The sequence below is a fragment of the Triturus cristatus genome, chromosome 3_1, assembly GCF_964204655.1.
Source record: "Triturus cristatus chromosome 3_1, aTriCri1.1, whole genome shotgun sequence".
In the NCBI taxonomy this organism is placed as follows: Eukaryota; Metazoa; Chordata; class Amphibia; order Caudata; family Salamandridae; genus Triturus; species Triturus cristatus.
In genome coordinates this window covers 942,360,640-942,381,156 of record NC_140583.1, presented here as the reverse complement: position 1 = coordinate 942,381,156, position 20,517 = coordinate 942,360,640, and the positions used below count along the sequence as shown (strand labels likewise).

General features: G+C 42.1%; 1 protein-coding gene across 3 annotated transcripts in view; it reads left to right on the top strand.

Annotated features, from left to right (window-relative positions):
• Window positions 1–12,360, top strand: part of GALNT13 (polypeptide N-acetylgalactosaminyltransferase 13) — a 1,132,509-nt gene extending 1,120,149 nt beyond the window's left edge. For 2 of the 3 annotated variants that reach the window (XM_085645528.1, XM_085645527.1), the window contains one exon: window positions 10,477–10,548. Coding sequence is in view for 1 of the 3 variants with exons in the window: in XM_085645529.1 (XP_085501655.1) it covers window positions 10,477–10,617 (141 nt within the window). In the remaining 2 variants the exon portion in view is untranslated. Of the gene's footprint in view, window positions 1–10,476 lie in introns of all 3 variants that reach the window. The other variant, XM_085645529.1, reaches the window with a different exon arrangement.
• Window positions 12,361–20,517: the final 8,157 nt, after the last annotated feature.

The window sequence follows — 20,517 nt, the reverse complement described above, 5'->3', positions numbered from 1 at the left end:
GCTACATTGCATTGGCTGCCAGTTCATAAATGAATTCCTTTTAAGGCACTCTATATTGCGCACCGCTCCATCCATGAAATAGGTCCACCTATCATTCGCTCTCTGCTCACCCCCTATGCTCCAGGAGGAGCCCTACGTTCTAGAAACCAAGGACTCCTGGTTGTGCCCAAGATCAAAAGAGCAAAAAGTGAAGGCCGCTCCTTTGCATTTCTCAGCCCAGGTTATTGAATGCTATTCTGGCTTTCCTTAGAAATCAGCAGTCGTAAGCTTGCTTTAGGAAAATGCTATCTAATGCGATCGAGGAAATGCTCAGTTCAATTGAGTGGAAGAGTTGTGGTCATCTAGCGCTGGGAGGCCTGTTGTAAGGAAACAATTGGAAACATGATGGGGGGCACTCCTATCACTACTTTAAATGGAATTTAGAGAAATGGCCTTCCCCAAATACCTTCATAAGAATATTTGCCCAGTCTACAGAGATAAAACTGAATGAATAGTAGGACGACACTGGATGACATAGGCAAAACCCCTTGTCAATGAGGGTGGCAGCTCCTGCACAGCATGAACATTGAATAGTCAGATACCTTTTCATTTTGTCATTAATTGGCATTGCGGGGTGGGTAGAGGGATACAGGATGAGGGGGAATAACCAGATTTGTTAGTTAATAATCTATTTTTGCTACCCTGTTGCATCGAGGTTGTAGGCAAGTGTATGTGTAATTTTCAAATTTTAATTACAAAAAGTTTAATAAAGGTAATTATTAAATAACAGTTCCAGTAACTTCTATGTATCCAACCATGAACAAGAGAGAGAAGGCAGGGAGGGGAAGGCAGAAATATATTTCTGGCACTGGTTTAACAAACCTGTTTGAGGGTTATTTGGTAAATCCTTGTAAAATTTCCTTTCTGCAAGCATAATGTCACCTAATTGCTGTTTTTTTTGTCTTACAAATGTGGGGGCAGATTTACAAGCCCCTTGAGCCACCTTTGCGTCAATTTTCCCATGTTAAAAATGACACAAAAGTGGCGCAAGAGGCTTGTAAATAAGCCCTGTGATGTATAATACATGATTTTCTGTTTCTCACGTAAACAAGATTTTTCTCATATCAATTGCAGGAACACAGGATCAATACTAGACGGCTTTACCAGTGGCCACTAGCCACTGTTTTTAATGTCTCGCATTGAAAATCAACTCGAAATTCATTTCATTGATGCCTTTCAAAAAGATTGACAAGGGAGCACTGACAGTTATATGGCATTTCAGAGTCCCTGCAACTTAATTTCTAACAAAACCGCATCAAGGGAAAAAATACATGTAAAATGCCATTGGTATGCACATGAAGAAACGACTCAAAAGAGTTAGCAAACAGGAAAAATTATACTGAAGTCATGTATAAAAATTACAATGGTTGCAACATAGACCTCCCCATTTGAAGATAACGGTTTGGAATCTCGAACACCAGTGATATTTGTTTGTTAAGGTGATGGGAAACATAGGGGGCAGATTTACAAGCCCCTTGCGCCACTATTGCGTCACTTTTCCCACGTTAAATGTGACGCAAAAGTGGCGAAAGGGGCTTGTAAATCTGCCCCAGGGTCTCCGTGAGCAATACAGGGGTTTTCTCAGTCAGGGAGGTGATGTGGGTTGAAAACTCAGGGGCAGATTTATGTTTCCTGGCGCATCCCTGCAAATCAGCAGGGATGCATCAGGAAAGATGCGTCACGCAAGTTTTCCCTTGCACCACCACAGATGCGCCACATTTACAATGCAGCGAATCGTGACGCAAGGATAAACAGATGCGTGACGCATCTGATGGCATAAGGGCGGCGCATTGCTGGAGTCGGGTCGCAAGCACGACGCAACTCCAGCAATGCTCAGAGGCTGCCCATAACATACATGCTATGTCATACCTTACGCCTACTTCAAGCAGGCGCAGGGTTTTGACGCAGCAGCGTCGGAAAAGTGACTCAGTGAAATCTTGTAGATTTCACTGCGTCACTTTTCCGAGGCTTTTTCTGACGGAACGCCCACCCTGCATACATTAAACCTGATGCAGGTTTAATGCAGCGCAGGGCTTTACAACGTGACGCATCTCCCTAGATGCGTCACGTTGTAAATAAGGCGCAACATGGCGCATGGTTTACGCCGCTGCTGCGTCACAGAAGTGACGCAACGGCGGCGTAAATGTCTCGCAAGGGGCTTGTAAATCTGCCCCATAGTGCTCAAATAAAGCACATAAAAACCTTCGATAAATTATTGACCAGTCAGTATCTTTATAAATGAAACATTCTTTCATGTCCATAAAGCTAAATACTACGCAATGAATCACAGATACATGCACAATTAACAGCTGTCAAGAAGCTACACCAAACAGTAACTGCGACAGTGGAAACAACTTTTCAGAACTTCTCCTACAGAGGACTTGCAAATAATTGACAAAATACTAGAGCTACAGACTTTGCCAATTAATCACTAGGGCAAAGCTAAGCATATATTAAAAAAACAAGGCCTGTTGACTTTGGCACATATTTCTTAAAAACAAGAAAAACAAATTTCTGGTTTGACAACCAGTTAATCAGCAACCCCACAGTAATAACATCGTCAGCATTCCAACACTGACCAAGCCTTCACATACACGAGCTGCAAGCTCCCCCTTCCAGCTCATAATCCAATTTAACAAGATCTCACAGAGTGTGGAAATCCATTAGATGGGCTCCTTACACAGCAGAGCTCAAAATACTGGCAGTTAGAGAGGGAACACTCTGGGCCTGATTCACAAAAGTAAACGTACACATGTGTGTGTTTTAACTTGTTCATCATTCACAAACCTCCATTTAATAGTAAGTTTCCGAGTGCGGAGATTCTGCAGTTGGGGTGGAGAACTCACGTAGATCTTTTTATGTGCGGACTTCTCTGGCTTGACTGCGGAGTCTCTGTACTTGTAAATTTACTATTAAATGCAGTTTTGGGAATACTGAAAAAGTGTAAACTTACATAAACGTGTAAGTTGTAGGCCCTAGGATTTTATATAGGTTACAACCCAATCTGATAATAACCTCTTTATCAATTTGTGGGTGCTGTATCCCTGGGGGATACGTTTTTGACTGACAAGGAGCTGTCCTGTATATCTAACACCTGGAATTACCATATGTGAAAACACTGGACCTCGTTTTGCAGGGTGTGGCTGCACCAGTGGAGGCCAGCAGGGATCTGGCGGGGCAAGGGGCTGGGGGCGGCGGAGGGAGGAGGAGGAGTAAGGGGAATGTAAAAAATGTTTACAAATAAAACACTTATCTTATCACCAGTCCTGCATCTCTGCTCTGTCTCTCCTCCATCGGACTCGGGCTGGAACAGCAACCATGAAGCACACCTAGGCTTTCCTGATTAATCACAACTCTGCAATGCAGCATTGTGATTGGTAAGCACCGGGGCTCACCTGACCAATAACAATGATGTGATTGGTCTGTGTGTCGTGGTCCAGTGCTCAGACAGAGACTGAGGGCATGTTCTCCACGCAGGCTGTAATGCAGCCTGTGTGGAGAACATGCAAAGTGTGCCTGACCCTTTGGCCCCAGAGGGCCGGCCAAGCATACATGCGCACTTGGAGTGGACAAACCACTCCTCCCCTGTCCTGCTCTGAGAGCAGAGCAGACCCGCCTGCCGCCGCAAAGCAGCTGGAAACAATAAAAAGATAATAACAACAAATTATTATTTTATCTTTCCTTTCGTCGCACTGCTTAAAACCACTGGGCTCCACAAGTGCCAAAACCACAGGCAACACAAGACAAGGCCTGAGGGCTGAAGCGCAGCCCAGCCTCACCCGATCCCCTACATTTGAAAACATTCAACACTCACCCCATCTATTTGGGATTCTGCTCTTCCCCCTGAAAGCCCAACACCTCACAACTGGACATGATACCCTTGCTCAGATTTACCACCTGTGTAGGGCAAGTGGGAATTCTGAGTGGAAATATTCTCTGAATCAGGGATAAACCATCTGAAAAGAATTCAGTAATTCTGGGTCATCATGGTTATTCCCCACTCCAGGTACATTCTCTTATTATGGTCAGTTTTTGATGTGGTGATAGATGCCGGAGTCATCATTACGGTGAGGCTCAGATTATGAGTTATGAGTTTTGTAACTCTGGACAGACTCCTGTTTGCATAAGGGTCAGAATTATAGGCTGGTTGTTAATTGGCTCACCCAGTAATCACCGTGCGTGTTAAATATCTCACCCGTCCTTAAAATTCGGCAGGTCAAACCTGCCAGAATTTAACAGGGGAAAAGTATAGAGTATTTATTGTACTATGTGGATTTTGTTGTGGTAAGCATTAAAATCTGCACGTTTTCCCTGAAAAACTCATGATAAGTGTTATTTATTGCATCCTATACTATAATTAACAGCCTCTGTGGTATTGTTATTTGTGAAGTCCCATAAATACCACCTTGATTCTGATGAACTCGCAATCACAGCTTGAGTATGTGGTGCTTTACTGCATTCACACTGTAGGTAAAAGCTGCACCAAAATACACATTTTGCTTTGGGTTAACACAGAGAGGAGTGCTTCCCTAGGTTCACAAAGGTCCAAAGTGCAAATATTATAATAATGTGCCCATATGTACAATTCTTCCCTTACTTTGAGCTTTGTTTGTATTTATTAGGGGTGGGTAGAATACTCCGTTCCCCTCGCGGAATTGACAGAATTTTCAGGATTCCGCTTTACTCATATAATGTGGCGATCTGGTCAACTTCCCGCCAATTGCTGCTTAGTAAAAATATTTCTGATGCGTGGCTCCAGATTGGTAAGTTGGCGGGCAGGAGCAAGAATTGGCATCCTGTATGCACGATTTCTGGTCGCTACAACACCCGGTGAGGTTTTTCTAACATGGGTGGCCAGAAGTCTGCTGCTCGAGTAGAAAATCCACTCGAGGGACAGTAAAATCAACTTGAGCAGCGCACCGCCTGACGCACTGTGTGTTGATGTTTGCAATGATTTTTCAGCGTAGAACACTCTACCGGCGCTAAACCACAGCACAAGAAGCATGATGTGCCTTTATCCCCTCGTGGCGGAACTCCATGGAATGTCATAGAGTATTTATGTAACTCCACAGAATTCCACAGAGTCTTATTCCACAACTTACGCCCATCCCTAGTATTTATACAAGTCAACCCCTAATGAGATTTGGGCTTTCACTATCCTGCTGGGCTAAGTTAATTATTCTGCCGACTGACAGGTAGATCAAAGTCTCCCCTACACAATTTTCCCATTTGGAGGGTATAAAACATGTTCCTGGGAAGGGAAGGGGGATAGAATGTTCACATGCTAATTGCATTCACACTGAATAACAAGCCTGGGCATGTTCTTCATAGAGAAACACAAGGAATGCTGCCAGGCACATGCATCTGTTCACTCCAGTTGGCCCTCTAAACATTTTGGTGACAAGTAACCAGTTTGGTAGTGGACGTTAGGGCCACCTTAAAACTCTCAGGGAGCTTTTACTATTGACCACTTGCTGTGCAGGAGGGATGGGACAAGGATGGAGTGGTGATAGGTCATCTTTGGATTAGGGTTTTTGGAACGTTCCATCCCATTTAAAATCTTTGTACAGGAAAGGGATTTTGAGAAAAACTGGAACTTGCAGAAGGGAAGGACTTAAGGACTCCTTGAGGATGTTCCCCAATTTGGAGTAGTAGGGCTCTCTGGACGTTTAGTGGCTTGGGCTCTATGGAATTGTCTCCAGGGTCAGTAGTACAGGTCTCCCCAGTTTCTCGAGGAGAACAGGAGAGGATTTACTTGTTGGGGTCCCTGTAGGACCTGGGGACTGCAGGTAGTGATTGCAAACTGGTTTGAGAGCAACAGGGTGCTATTACGGAAAACAACGGGCCAAGGAGATTACCAGGATCCCAGGCAGAGAAGCTGGTCCTGGGTGCTACAAAGTAGCCTTGATTAGCAGGCAGTGAGGAGTTAAGAGGCAGAAGGCAGGACCTGAGTGCTCCCTCATTGGAGGGAGAACAGTTCAAAATCAGCTCAATCTGAATATCTAAAGGTTTTAGAGGCCAGGGGGAATGTAATTAACACTCTTGCAGTTGCCACTAGGAGAAAAATGCAATATCCTGCATCAAAATAGCCCACCAGTTAAGGGAATACTGTGTTGTTTTGGTCCCATAATTTTTGACCTGCTGGTGGATCCCAGTGCTGTGGGTAATGAAAAGGAAGCGTCATGTCCTGCAGTTTTAGAACAAACTCCCCGGGCAGGGCTATGGCACTTAGGGGCTATTAACCAAGGAGCTGTATGGTGCTACTCCTTGCCCTTTGTACACATCTGGTGAGGGCCAGTGAAGGAACCAGTCATCAGTCACACCACTGGGAGAGAAACCCCTGGTTCTTTTAATGGCAAACCACGAGGTGGGAGTCTCTTTTGGACCAGCAGAAATGGAATGTGCTCTCTGGCGCAAGAGAGGGACAGTGAGAAGCCAGTTTTCGAGGCATGGTAGAACAGTGAGTGGAGTAGGCTCCTTGACCGGATATAAGAGCTGTGGAGGGGGCTGGTGCGAGCATGGGTGTGTAGATGCAGTGACCTATGTTTCTAGGTCCAGTGGTTGCTTTGACAGTATTAACAGAGAATTGCTGCACATAGGGTTATATGTTAATGAAAGATGGTACCATAATGTTTTGAGTTTATATTTTGTCTTAATTATGCTGAAACTCTGAAAATGGCAGTAGGCATAACTTTTATTATCTGAACCCACTATATTGTGTTGGGTACAAGGGGCAGGGAGTACCGTGGTTCTAGGGATGAGTGTTTGCTGGTGCACACAACGTTAAAGGTGCCTTAAAGGGTACAGGGTATATTTCAGGGTGTATCTGTTTTTTGGGATCTTTCCTTAGTATTCGCTTTTTGTTGGTTTTGATGCCCTTAAGAAGGTGTTACCATAGGCATTTCCACCTGCTCTTCTGTATGTATTTGTACATTTTCACTGAGTATTTAGTAGTGTGTATAATCAAGTATTTTCCTTTTTAAGGACAGCTGTGTATTAAGTGTTGTTTGTTGCATTGCTGAGTGCTGAGTCTCTAGCCCAAAAAACCTCTCCTTAGTAAGTCTTGAAATGCTCTGTCGCACTAATCTGAGAGTAAAGTACTAAAAAAAATGTCGTTCCTAGTTAGGTGCCTCGCTGTACAGGGGCCCCAGGATACCAGTGGTGAAAGATCCAAGGTGTTTCAATTGGTAGACAGTATCCCCTCTGCCCTGGGCCACTCTGGCTCAGATTCCTGACATTAAGCTACTTGTGAGGGTAGGGGGTGTAGTGCTCTTTGAAGAGATGTCTTTGTTTTTTCTGAGCTGCAGGAGAGTCTGCAAATTTCTGATGTTGTTTTTGATCCTGAGTATGCACATAGAAAGGGATTGTCTATGTTTTTTTTCGTTTTCGGCACTTCCTCTTCAGCCCAGCATTATCCTTGCTCCTGGCTTGGTACCATTGGACATTTGTAGTTATTTTCATAGCCAGATATGTTGGGGTATATTTCCTGTCTTGTAATTAATGTGGCTTGTCTTCACAATGGTGTGGTCCTCGAGGGCTGGACTGTTCCCATGAGGCACAGGGTCAGGACTGATTTGCATATGGCTGGGTTCAAACTGGAATGGCATGGTGAGCAAAAAAACGATGGATTTAGGCCCAGATCTCTGTACTGGGGTGAATGTATGACATTGTTCTGCATTCTGTCCATCAACTGTTGTTTTTGCATTTGTCACCCCGAGTGGGCCGGGTATGCCCAGACATGGGTCCCGTGCTCTCCATGCCACTGGAATCAAGCTATCCTGGCTGAAGAGGAGTAAAACCCCGAAACCGGTCCTAGGATGCTTGTTTCCAGTCCAGGGAGGACCTGACTTGGCAGTTCGGGCTGGACTGTTCCCATGAGGCACAGGGTCAAGACTGGTTTGCATATGGCTGGGTTCAAACTGGAATGGCATGGTGAGCAAAAAAAGATGGATTTAGGCCCATATCTCTGTACTGGGGTGAATGTATGACATTGTTCTGCATTCTGTCCATCAACTGTTGTTTTTGCATTTGTCACTCCGAGTGGGACGGGTATGCCCAGACGTGGGTCCCGTGCTCTCCATGCCACTGAAATCAAGCTATCCTGGCTGAAGAGGGGTGAAACCCCGAAACCGGTCCTAGGATGCTTGTTTCCAGTCCAGGAAGGACCTGGCTTGGCAGTTCGGGCTGGACTGTTCCTATGAGGCACAGGGTCAAGACTAATTTGCATATGGCTGGGTTCAAACTGGAATGGCATGGTGAGTAAAACAACGTTGGATTTAGGCCCAGATCTCTGTACTGGGGTGAATGTATGACATTGTTCTGCACTCTGTCCATTAACTGTTGTTTTTGCATTCCTTGAGGGGGAGCCAGTATATTTCCTTCAGCATTTCTGTAATGTATTCAACCTTCTTTATGTGAACAGTTAGACATGCGTTATTATGAAGGATGTCTTCAGAGGTGCCAATGAGGTGCCATTGAGTTCATTGAGCAGAACTTTCCCACCATCCAGATTAAAGAGAATCAGGGGTTGACCTGCTATTCTGAAATCGGATTCTTGAAGGGAGGGGAGTTAGGCACACGCTGTCTTGGTTTTCTTGATATTGTTTTTTCTTAAGATTAGGTCTGTCTTAAAGGTGAATTCATGTGATATTACGGTGTCTGTCTGTTGAGGTTTTGAACCATTCATGTTGAAATTTGGTAGCTAGGTTTGAATATTGTTGCATTGAGCAGGTGAACAATTGAAAAACGTATATCTTTATCTGGTTTAGTTTTAGTTAAGTACATGACCTCCAGCTTTGGTTTAACTGGAGACAGATTTCAGTTATTATTGGTCAAAGATATTTTGAGGTACAGTTGGGTGTTGTCAGCATACTGATGTATCTTGATGCTGTAGTCAATTGTTGTGGGCCAGATGTAAAATGAGTTTTAAGTTTAGTACCATACAATCGATTACCAATTCACACTTCAACTATTTGAGTAGCATTTACCTTGATATGTTAATGAAGAAATTAGTGATCAAAATACCTTGGTTCACATATTGTCCTCTCTTTCATCTACAGCATGACTGTCTGTGTCAATCACAAAATTCTTAAAGCACATGAGCAGGTTTGATGTGCTGATAATTTAGCATACACTGCAAATGGTGTTATGTTATGAGATCCTTGATATTATTAAATTAGACCTTTCCTTTATTCACATTTGAATACTTTTTTCTATTCAACATACCTTACCTGCTGAAAGTGTTATTCAAGTTTGGAAAATATATTTTGAAAAAATGAGTTTCATTTCTCTAACAGTACTGCAAAATGGGAGCTGACTTTATGTCTTTTCGAACCACAGTTTGTTGTGGATTACATCCCGGATCCTAGCAGGTTCCTCAAAATTAAGTCAAATAATTAGAGATCCAAATCTACCACTTGCTTCAGTTCTCACCAAACAGACCTTAATACTAATAGAGCAATATATTCTCATCCACAAAATATGATGGCAAGAACTTTCCATGGTGAGCTCTTGTACAATGTATTCCGAAACGATTTGTAAATCTGATTTAAATAGAACTATCTCCACACAATGTTTTATGAGTACAATTCAAGGGGGCAATTAGAATTATTCTGGTCTGCGGTGTTACATCATAGGCATCTTTAAAGCCTTCCTAAATTTAAGAATGAGTGGGAGACATGGTTGTTTAGACATCATTTGTAGTTGTTCTTTTTTAATGTCCTTCTTTGCTGTAGTGCCCTTTGAGGCCTGAGTTGAGCTCTTAGCACCAAGACACTCCTTCTCGGTAAACACAATGCTTTAAAAAACACCTAAACTAAACAGTGGGAGAAAATTGCAGAATGTGTCCCAACCATTTTCCTCCTTACATTTTGTTCCTACAAGAAACATAGGGCCTGATTTAGTATTCACATGTGGGAACCAGGGATGTATAATGTGTATTGGAATGCCACATCCTAAATAGCCCATTCACAAGGTGTTGCAAAATGTCTTGCCTAATGATAAAAAAATATTCACTTGACAGTTTGTGACTCCATGTGGTGGTCTGTAAATACATGTATGGGACAGGAGACCTCTGTCCCTTTATTTGTATTGTCAATTGGGAGTTTCTTTATTAGCAAACATGTCCATTAAAAGGACAGGCGCTCATTTATGAATGATACTCTCCAGAAACCCATGTGTCTTGAGATATACAGCACTAACATGCACCAACTTTGGTGAAACACTTCAGCAAAATTCCCTGTAAGCATTAAAACTGAACTGCATTTACCAGGATGCTAAGGGGTGAACTGTGCTGGGAGGTGAAGCAGTGTGCTCCCATCCCCCTTCAAAATATTAATAATAATTAAGCTTTTATACTTTCTGCCATTGTGTCGTCTTTTACTTAATATAGTCACTTTATAGAAATGCCACATTCCTAACTTTATCTTATTGTTACAGAGTTTTACATTAAGACATGTCAACAGCAACCAGTGTCTCGACGAGCCCTCAGAGGATGAGAAAATGGCGCCGACAATAAAGGAATGCAGTGGAAGTCGATCACAGCAATGGCTGCTCCGAAACATGACTTTAGGGATCTAGAGCTAAAACTGACGTGGGTGTTTGCCACTGGTGTGACGCTCGCAGCACTTGACTCGAATGAATGTACACATTACTGTTGATTTAACTCTGCCAAATGAGAGCTGTCCTTCCGCGTGGCAGCTGTGAAGATACAAAGTGGTGCTGATGATAAGTTCGCCACCATGCCATTTAAGCATATGCCTAAAATATGGATATTTATTCATAAGAAGCACATTGGAATAGAAATAGCATATCACATGCTGTTTTAATTATCATTAACACTATCGCCAACGCTGTTATGAACACTGGATGGATTTGATAAATACTGTCTGAAAGGAACCGAATGTCAATTACTTTGCTGTTTCTGTCACAGACCTGCTGCTTGAAAGCTGCGGAACAGTAAATTCATTATGCAAAAAGCTTACATTATGACATAATTCATATCAATTGTTTTATGAGTGAATGTGAATATTTTTGCTCGTTCCTTCGTGAGGATTTGATGGGACTAATTGCTCGCGACCGTCAAGTGGTATTTGCTGAACTTTTTCACAGGTTTATGAGTGATTCCAATGTATATAATGGGTGTTTCGTTTTGTGCAGCGACACATGTGGTTGTGTTGTGTGTTGATAATTTAACTATTTGTACATGCAGAACAAACTGACTATGAAAGATGCGTTTAGATACTGAAATGATGAAACTAATAGTAATGCTATGCATTGAGACAATAGTTTCCAGTAGGGAAATCTGGTTTTCTATTGGAATATTTCAGCCATTACAACAACGTGTTATTCAAGTCTCTGATTTATCAATTGTATTTTTACTGTGCTTATTATTAATAACAATTTTTAAGTACATCCCGGACACCGCAATTACACAATCCACATTTCGTCTCGGACAAGCTGATCTGTTTTCTTTTACGTGCTATACTATAGTCTTATAGCCCGCTGTAGAGGGCTATACCGGCTATTAAAGGCCCACCGCATCGTTAAAGGCCTGAGCCGAAGGCGAGGGACTTTAACAAAGCAGTGGGACTTTAATAGCCGGTATAGCCCTGCTACAGAAGGGCTATAAGGCTATTATTCTGCCACTAGAGGGCAGACTGTTCTAACAAATAAAACAAAGCCTTCAGGGAGCGCGAGGGGATTCAAATCCCCTCAGGCTCCCTGAAGCCTTTAGCTGTGAACAAAGACACATTGGAATGTTAGAGCTCTGGGCTTATACCAGTCATTATAAGCCCGGAGCATTCCATTGTTTTCAATGGAGCTTCCAACATTCCAATGTTCTAATATTATTTTATTTTTTGTACTGAATAATCTGCTGTCAAGAAAATCCTGTAGGAAAATATTTGCTGCAATTTACTGTAATGTGTGATATGACATATAGCCAAATCGGAAACTGTCACTCACTATCAATGTATGTATATATCTTCTAATGGGAAACCTATCTTTATTGTACATGAATCCCACCTTTTGTCATATAGTTCATTATAATAAAAGATTTGCCATATAAAAAATCAATTTTTTTTTAGTAAAACTATACAAGATATTGCAAGAAAAAATCTTCCCTCAAAGCACCATTGCTTTATTTATATGGTGAGAGATGCATTTCGCAATTATGTAACGAATACAGTGTAAACACGTTTTTGAAAAAATTGTGGTTAAGGGAAATTACAGATTTAATGATACATGACAGTTATTGTAAACTAATACTTTTCGAACAGGTGAAAGACATTGGTATCCTTGTCAGGAGCCACACTCCGGAGTGTGCGTAGTTTGCTTTCTCAAAGTTATGCGAAGTTTCATGAAAATTATGTGAATTTACACAGAATTACACAAAATGCTAATCCATTATTTATTGTTATGTTTTAACATGAAATGCATTCTTGTGTCAAATTTTGATGCGGGATGCATTGTGAGCTAAAAAAAATAAAACGGGAAGAACAGAAAAGAAGAGAACAGCAGTCACTCACAGTTTATTTGTGGCGCTGTTCCCATGCTATAATTTTGCGTCAAACTACGGCGTAATTACGCGAAGTAATAATCTGGGAGAAATTTGTGTGACAAGTGCATCACGGGATTCCTAAATTTATGCAAATGACACCAGTGTAATTTAAATTTCGCTCGGACCTAGCCACAACCAATAGGAGCCACTTTATTGTGATCTCACTGACAACTGTTTTTAAATGTGCACATATGTCAAAGGTTCAGAATCAGGTCAAAGGTTTGAAAACCATTCTGTGATCCGTATCAGATCCATGTTGTTGAAATTATTGTAATCTATCATATTTCAAAAACACATATCCACACTGTAGCATGGATGTTAGTAACACATTTCTCATTCATACCGCCATCATTATCCGTGGAGATAAAAATAAAGCAATGTTATATACATTGAAAAAAAAAACGGAAATTTAAACAAATCCCTTTATCTTCTTCCAGGCATGAAGAACTATTGTAACCAAAACAAGGTGACAGGGGGTAAAGTGAGGGGAGGAAATGCAGTTGAGCCGAGCTACTCCATGAAGTCGCACACATAAAAAGAATATGGCATGCCTCCTGCAAAACAGTGTCTTATAAAGGGACTCGGTGTGCAGCTTTGTGCCTCTAATTAGCTACATTTCTGATCAGTAACTTGGAATCTCGTGTTCAGGCAGAGGCGCTGCACAGGTGTGCCAAATGAACGACTATAGGCATCATTCAGAGTTTGGGGAGTGCCCTATGTGCCAAGCTGATGGTCTGCCTGCTCTATTTAGTGTCTGCCCACCACCATGTTTTTGATGGCGGTGCCCCCGTGGGCTGAGTTGGAGGAAACCTTTCATGGACTGGGGGCTGTTAGTGTATCTACATAAGGCTATCCGACCCATTCAGAGTGGGCGGTCTGATGTATTTGTTTCTGTCCAGAACTGCCAGGGAAAGGTTGGAGATCCTGAACAGAAATACAATAAAATCACTCCCCATAGTCTAGATGAAAACTACCAGGGTGTCCTACTCATTATTACTTTGATTTGCAAAATTAAACACCCACTTTCGGATACTGCTTTTGACAAACAAAGACGTTTTTTGAGTAGCCACATTCAACAGGGTGGCCGCTCAGCAAACTTTCCTTACATTCCTTCGAGGGCACAGAGGTCTCTGCAGGGCCAGCACAGATCCGTAAATATGGTGGGCAGAAGTCTCGCTAACGAGGCAGAGGTAATGACCTCCACCACCACTGGGTCAGATGGATGGCCATCTGCCACACTTTAAATGATGCCATATACGGCTGTCCCAAGGATTTAAGAGGAAACACATTTTTGAATTTCGGAGATCTTCATACAAATACAGAAAATGTAATCCAAGTCACAATTAAGCTTTTATTACAAATAATGACAGCTAAACAATGTTCTACTATTCTCATGTCATACTTAAAACTTTCTTCCTTGATGTTGGCATTAGTGAGATGACATATGCATTTTTGTACACTGCCCTAATATACAACCCTTCTGGCAAGAGGTGGGTAAGGCTTTTGGGGGCATATCAACAACAACCGGCGATAATTATCGCTAAGCACACTTAGCGCTAGGATAATTATCGCCGGCTAGCGTTGATTTTTATCGCTGAGATAGCGTGCTATTAGCAACGCTTATCTCAATAGCGATAAAAATCCTCACGCTAAGTGGCTAACGTGAGATTATCGCTGGAAACCCAGCGATAATCTCACGTTAGCTTGTTGATAGGGACAGACAAACTTAGCCATGATATCCTCCTTCCATAGGATATCATGGCTAAGTCAGAAAAATACCAGACGTAAAAAAGCAGCGTTAACCGCGGTTAGCGCTGCTTTTTTTGTCTCTAACAGGGTTAGCGATATTCTTGATAATAGGAGAAATGTCGCTTAGCGACATTTCTCCTATTATTTTACTCTGGAACGCCCCCTTTGCATCTCATTAGAGATGCAAGGGGAAGCGTAGAGTAAAAGGGTGCTAACATGCAAATTTGCATGTTAGCACCCTGTTGTTGATAGGGTGCTAGTTTTATCTCTGCTTTTTTGGCTTTTAAAGCCAAAAAAGCAGAGATAAAGCCCTTATTGATATGCCCCTAAATGCGATAATGCAGCGAGAAGTCGAGGTAGGCCTTCCACTTTTTTTCTGGTGTCCCGGAGGAATGCAAATGTGATGCTGAACTCGCCCCCTTGGAGAAACAGCTTTTGCTGCTCTTTTACTTGGTGCTGCTGGCTAGAAGAGAAGTCTGTAGGGAATGGGCCTCCATGGCCCCTCGTGCTATGCAGAATAGCTAGGCTATGTGATGTATATGAGCAGTATGGACCAGGAATGTTTGACCTCTGAGAAAGTAGAAGTATGGGAGCTGATGATACAGAGGGTGACCCTGACCAAGCTAGAAATGTCGATGAAGAAGCTGAGTGGTATGATGGGAATTGGTCTTGAAAGAGTAAACTTCTTTAAGAGTGCAATAAGTAGGCGTTGATAAAGTAACGTGAGGTGCTATGAGGAAAAAACATGTAGGCATCCATGCTTAAAGGAGGAAACATGAAATGCAAAGTCCTTAATAATAATTCAACTTCTGCTAGTTTTGTACTTAATTATATTTTCAATTGTCCTATTTTTATTAGTCTGGCATGACAGCTTTAATAGTCTGTCAGAACCTGTGAAAGCACTAAATCATATTTATAATCCATAATTAAAGGCCTTGGGTCACCCCTTCTGCTATTTCTTGGAGGAAGTGGCTCATCTCATAGCTTGCTATACTTAGACTGGGGTAATGACGAAGCCCCCTTCCTCAGCAAATAGTTGGAAATGTCATTCACATTTTGACTCAGCCCACCAAACACCAATTCAGTGATTGGAGCATCATTATGAACAATTGTTTTTTTAACATTTGACTTCTGAGTCCGCGTTTAGAAATTGTCAGCGATGACATGGACAGAGGCTACCTTATTATTGGTATAACCTGCAGGCCAGGTCAAACTTGCTATACTCCTGTCATGTCAAAGTTCTTGAGCCCACACTGGTTTATGACTGCATATGTTCCTGGCTTTCAACAGTGGAGCAGGTGGCAACACCCATAAAAAATTAAGCTGCAAAGCCTCTAACAGCTCTCATGTCTCATGCTGGGGATCTGAAAAAAAGATGCCATAATGATTATGAATCTGAACTATATTTTATTTTCTAAGTGTACAGGTCCATTAGGAGTGGGAATGCATTTTCAAAATGTAACATATTGACTCATTCTCCTGCAATGCGAAAGGTTTGATATATCTGCTTTAGAAGCCATATCACTGTCAGGGAAGCCCCGGAGAGAAGCAGAGAACTTGCCCCACTGACAGAGAAGGACATTTATGCAACACAATCTTAATCAATATGATGCTATCTAGGAATTATGGATTATTACGGAAAGGGAGATTGCAACTAATTGCGTTATTACATGGTTCCTACAAATTTAGTAGGACTGTGGATTTGATCAACAAAACTTCATGATATAGGGAATGAGGCTTCTTATATCATCAGTAAATGTAGGACTCTCTAGCTCACAGTACTGCATTTAAACTCCTAAATCTCCAGAGTTATAGATGCTACTGGTAACCTCGAACATGACCTCTCTTATTCCCAAGAAATCAGTGGAAACAGTTCAGTTCATTCTTTATTAATGTTCAGATACCGTCTTTAAAACATACAGTCCTTAAAAACAATAACATTTTTATATAATTACACCGTATAAATACCAAAAATTCATGTACTACACTAAAAAACCCAAACCCCTATTTACACTGTAGGACACTAATTCAAACATTTTAAAAAAAATGTAGCCAGTGCGCAAGCCACATCAAAGAATTCCATCCTTAAGAGAAGTTCGAGTGCATCATTTCGACAATTAATATTATATATTTTAAAAAGAGGTTTTAAAATCAAGCAACGCGGCTTATAAAAATGATGACAATCAATTAAAACATGAACATTGAGATCATGAAACGGGAATCCACATGTGCAGTTATTCTCTTGAATTAAAAGGGCCTCAAATTTCTCAGCTCTAACATAACGTACATTTAATCCTGCCCGGAACTTTAATAGTAGTAATCGTAACCAGGCATCTGGGAATGCAGATAAATATGGGAATACATTCATATTTTCCAATGAATCTAACATGGATTTTGCAGAGGGTTTGTTCCTTACATATTTCAAGTCCGCCAATCTAGATTATTTTTTACAGGCTGATTTTAATTCTGCTTTAGAGATTGAGGCTTCAGCTATTTTTAATTCTAGTTTTAAGGTTCCTGCAATGTTTCCCAATCTTTTCTTTACCTTCCTTGCCCACTGTATTTCACCACTTTCTATTTCAGTGGCACATCAGGCTGATATCTTCTGAGTATTTGGGACCAATAGTTTATCCTAAAAAAGCAGAGCTGATTATTAAGCTAGGAAGTTCCAGGCTTGCCATTTTGCTTCTAATCTGATTGCCTGGGACATTGCACCTTTGGGGAGGGCTACCACAGTGCTTAATTTGTGCCGGTGCTTTCTGGTGCTCAGCACTGGCACTTAATTGCCAGCACCAGGGCCTATGACTGTCTGCCACTTGGTAGAAGTGTCCGCCAATTTTGGTACAAGCACAAAAACCTCTATTTATTATTTAAATTTACATTTCCAATGAGTAGTATTTGCCTCTAAAGCCATTCTTATAGCTTTGGGGGGGGGGCTGTAATAGTATGAATGGTGACACCTTTAAGAGTATGATGATTAGTAATGTGTTGGTGCTGTCATTGTCAGTGCTGCCAGGGGCAACGGATGGTGCAAGCTCTAGTGTCCTCCTGTAGAGAGCCCTGGCACTAAGTTTTTTACAAATTAAGCACTGGGTCAGCAGCTTTTTCAGACATTTGCTTTCACACCTCTCCCAACTTCCCTCCGTACTAATGGCTAATAGCTCGTCCCCATATAGAGGCATTGCGTTGGGACCATTGCGTTATAGACGGTTAAGAGGGGAGAGCAGGAGGGGCCGCCATAAGTCTTTTTAAAGCGGACAAGTTCCCCTGTCCTAGCTAATGCCCTCGACTCCACTGATTCTTTATGTAAGGTCGAACTCAGCTGACTGGTAAATTTCATGCCCAGATACTTTTAGGAAGACACAACCTCTACTCTACTATTGCCTAACTGCCATTTATACAGTTTATTTTTTCCCCAAACATGATTATCTTTGTTTTTCCCATGTTTATCTTCAATTGATTTGCCTCGCAATAATGATTAATCTTTTTTAATTTCCTCTGCAGACCTACTTGTGTCACGTCCAGAATTGCCAAATCATCTGCATAGAGTAGGCACAATGCATATCTTCCTCCCATTTTCGGGGGAACAAATGTGTCGCTGCAAACTAACCCTGGGCGTAGTTCGCGAAGTAGCACTTCGCGAAGCTACGCAAAGTGCAGTTCGCACTACACGAGCTACGCGTAGCACTTCGCGAACTGCGTAGTACCTTGTTCGCACTTTGCCAGATGTCGTTTTCAATGATTGCACAGTGCGGACAAGCAACCAGCACTGTGCAATCATTGAAAATGGCATCTTGCACAGTGCGAGCTGTAGTTTTCTGCTGCTCGAGTAGATTTTTACTCGAGCAGCAGCTTTCTCAACGCGAACTGGTAGTTTCTCATCGCGTGCGGTCGCGAGCATACGCGACCACTCGCAATGAGAAACCTGACCTCCTCGCGTTGGGAATCTCGCCGGGAGGTTTATTTTCCATGCTCGCGATCGCCAACTTGATGTTGCTTATCGTGAACAAGGAAAAAGTCTCGCCGGGATGTCATTTTGCTTGCTCGCGGTCGCCAACTTGACGTTGAGGACCGCGAGCAAGCAAAAAATGACCGCAGCACTACGCAACACTACGCTACGTGTGTTCGCACTGTGCTACGTGCAGTTCGCGTAGTGCGAAGTAGCGCGAACTTCGCAAACTACGCGAGCGTAGCGTAGTGCTTTGCCCAGGCTTACTGCAAACTCTCCCGGTAGATCAGCTAAAAATAGGGAGGACAATGTGGGAGCCAGGACACACCCCTGGCTTCATCCATTTCCCAAGGGAATTCTCTCAGAGAGGGCCCCGTTTAAGTCAAGTTCTACTTGGGCCCAGTTCTCAGTATGCAATTCCTGCAGAATTACTATTAATGGACAAGGAATACCCAGTCGTATTAATTTTGCCTAAAAGTATTCTACGATCAACCAAATCAAACGCTGAGCTAAAATCAACAAAGCAACAGAATAAATTCCCTGTTGTTTCTTTTGCCTTCTTCCCCAAACCCCATAAACTGAAGCAGTGATCTATTGTGGAGTGCCCGGCTTTAAAGCCTCCCTGCTCCATTGGGATAACACCGTTACCTTCTATCCAGTTCTTTAAAGCCCTTAATATTAATTTGGAGTACAGCTTTGCACCTACATCCAACAGACTTATTAACTGGTAATTCCCTGGGACTTCCTTAGAACCTTTTTTATGTATAGGTTTAATTATTGCCCCCTTCAAACTCGGAGGAATTATCACAGTCTTAGTTATAGGGATACAAACTTTGGAGAAGAATCTAGCCCACCACAAGAGATTTGACTTAATTATAATTGCTGGCAGGTTATCTGGTCCCGCTGCCTTTGTTAATTTTAAGGAAATTATCAACTTATCTATTGATCGAATACAGAATGACTCCAAGGTCTCCACACCCACAGTTGGCTAGTCCTTCTTCACCACTGTCCCACGTGGCTTATAAATATTGGTTAAGAAGGGTACCCAATCTGCTTCTGGCACCATACATCTTGCTGGAGGGACAGCCATACCACATCCCTTCTGGACCAATTTCCAGAATATTCTCGTATCCGTTTCCAGAAACGTCCTAATCATCACATCCCAATTCAACTCAAATAAAGCCCGCTTCTTCCTCCTCACCAAAGCTTCATATTCCCTTTTCTTACAGCAGTAAATTTCAACTAGCTTTGCTTGATCATTTGATGGCCTTAACCTTCCTATTTTCCTTACATCCTTCCTGGCTACAGCACACTCTTTATCGAACCATTGTTAATTTGAAGTTTGGCACAGCTGATCCCTTTACCCCCTCTTACTATGACCCTTACTACTGGTATCAATCTCTTTACTACCTCTGCAATGATAGTTGAATACCATGCACCATTAGGCTCTCCCATGGCCCTATCCTGGATTATATCATTGATTGATTGATACTGCATTACCTGCTCAATATATCTCCCATCAATTCTTGTAGTTACTAGTTTTTGGAAATCTAGTGCCATTGGAATAGCTTGATCTCTCACCAATGGAGCTATTGCGATATCTAATTTTAGCCCCCAATGATCACTTCCCTTTAGTCTTAGCACCATAAATCCCCTGCAGAGATTAAAATACCATGCCTGTATGAACATGTAGTCAATTGGGCACTGTTGCTTCCCATATAAAAATGTTTGGTCTGCTGGGTCGTCCTTTTTGGCATACAGGCCCTAATTCTGCCAAAAGGTTCACCATAGTCCTCCCAAACTTCGACTGAACACATTTTTGAAAATTTGTGGACGGAATACTGTAACACTCTAGCATATCTGAGATTGTAGAGTCAGCCTTCCTTGGATCTAAATGCAGATTAATATCCCCTAATAACACAATCAGATATTTCCCCTGGAGCTCTATTCGATTTACCAGGTCTCTCTGAAACATTTCCCATTACTCTTTCTTAGAGTCCTTCTGATTTATGTAAACATTCACAACTATCAGCGTTTTTTTTTGCAGACCACCCACATAAAGTTCCAGTAGGCATGCTAACACACATTCACTACTTGTTTCAATTTATTTTGCCCCCTTACTGGATTTAGTAGATATCAGAGTCATTGGCCTCCTTTCACCCTCACCGTTCCCGATTTGGTTCCATCTTTCCTAAAGTTCATGAAACCATTTCGATGAAAA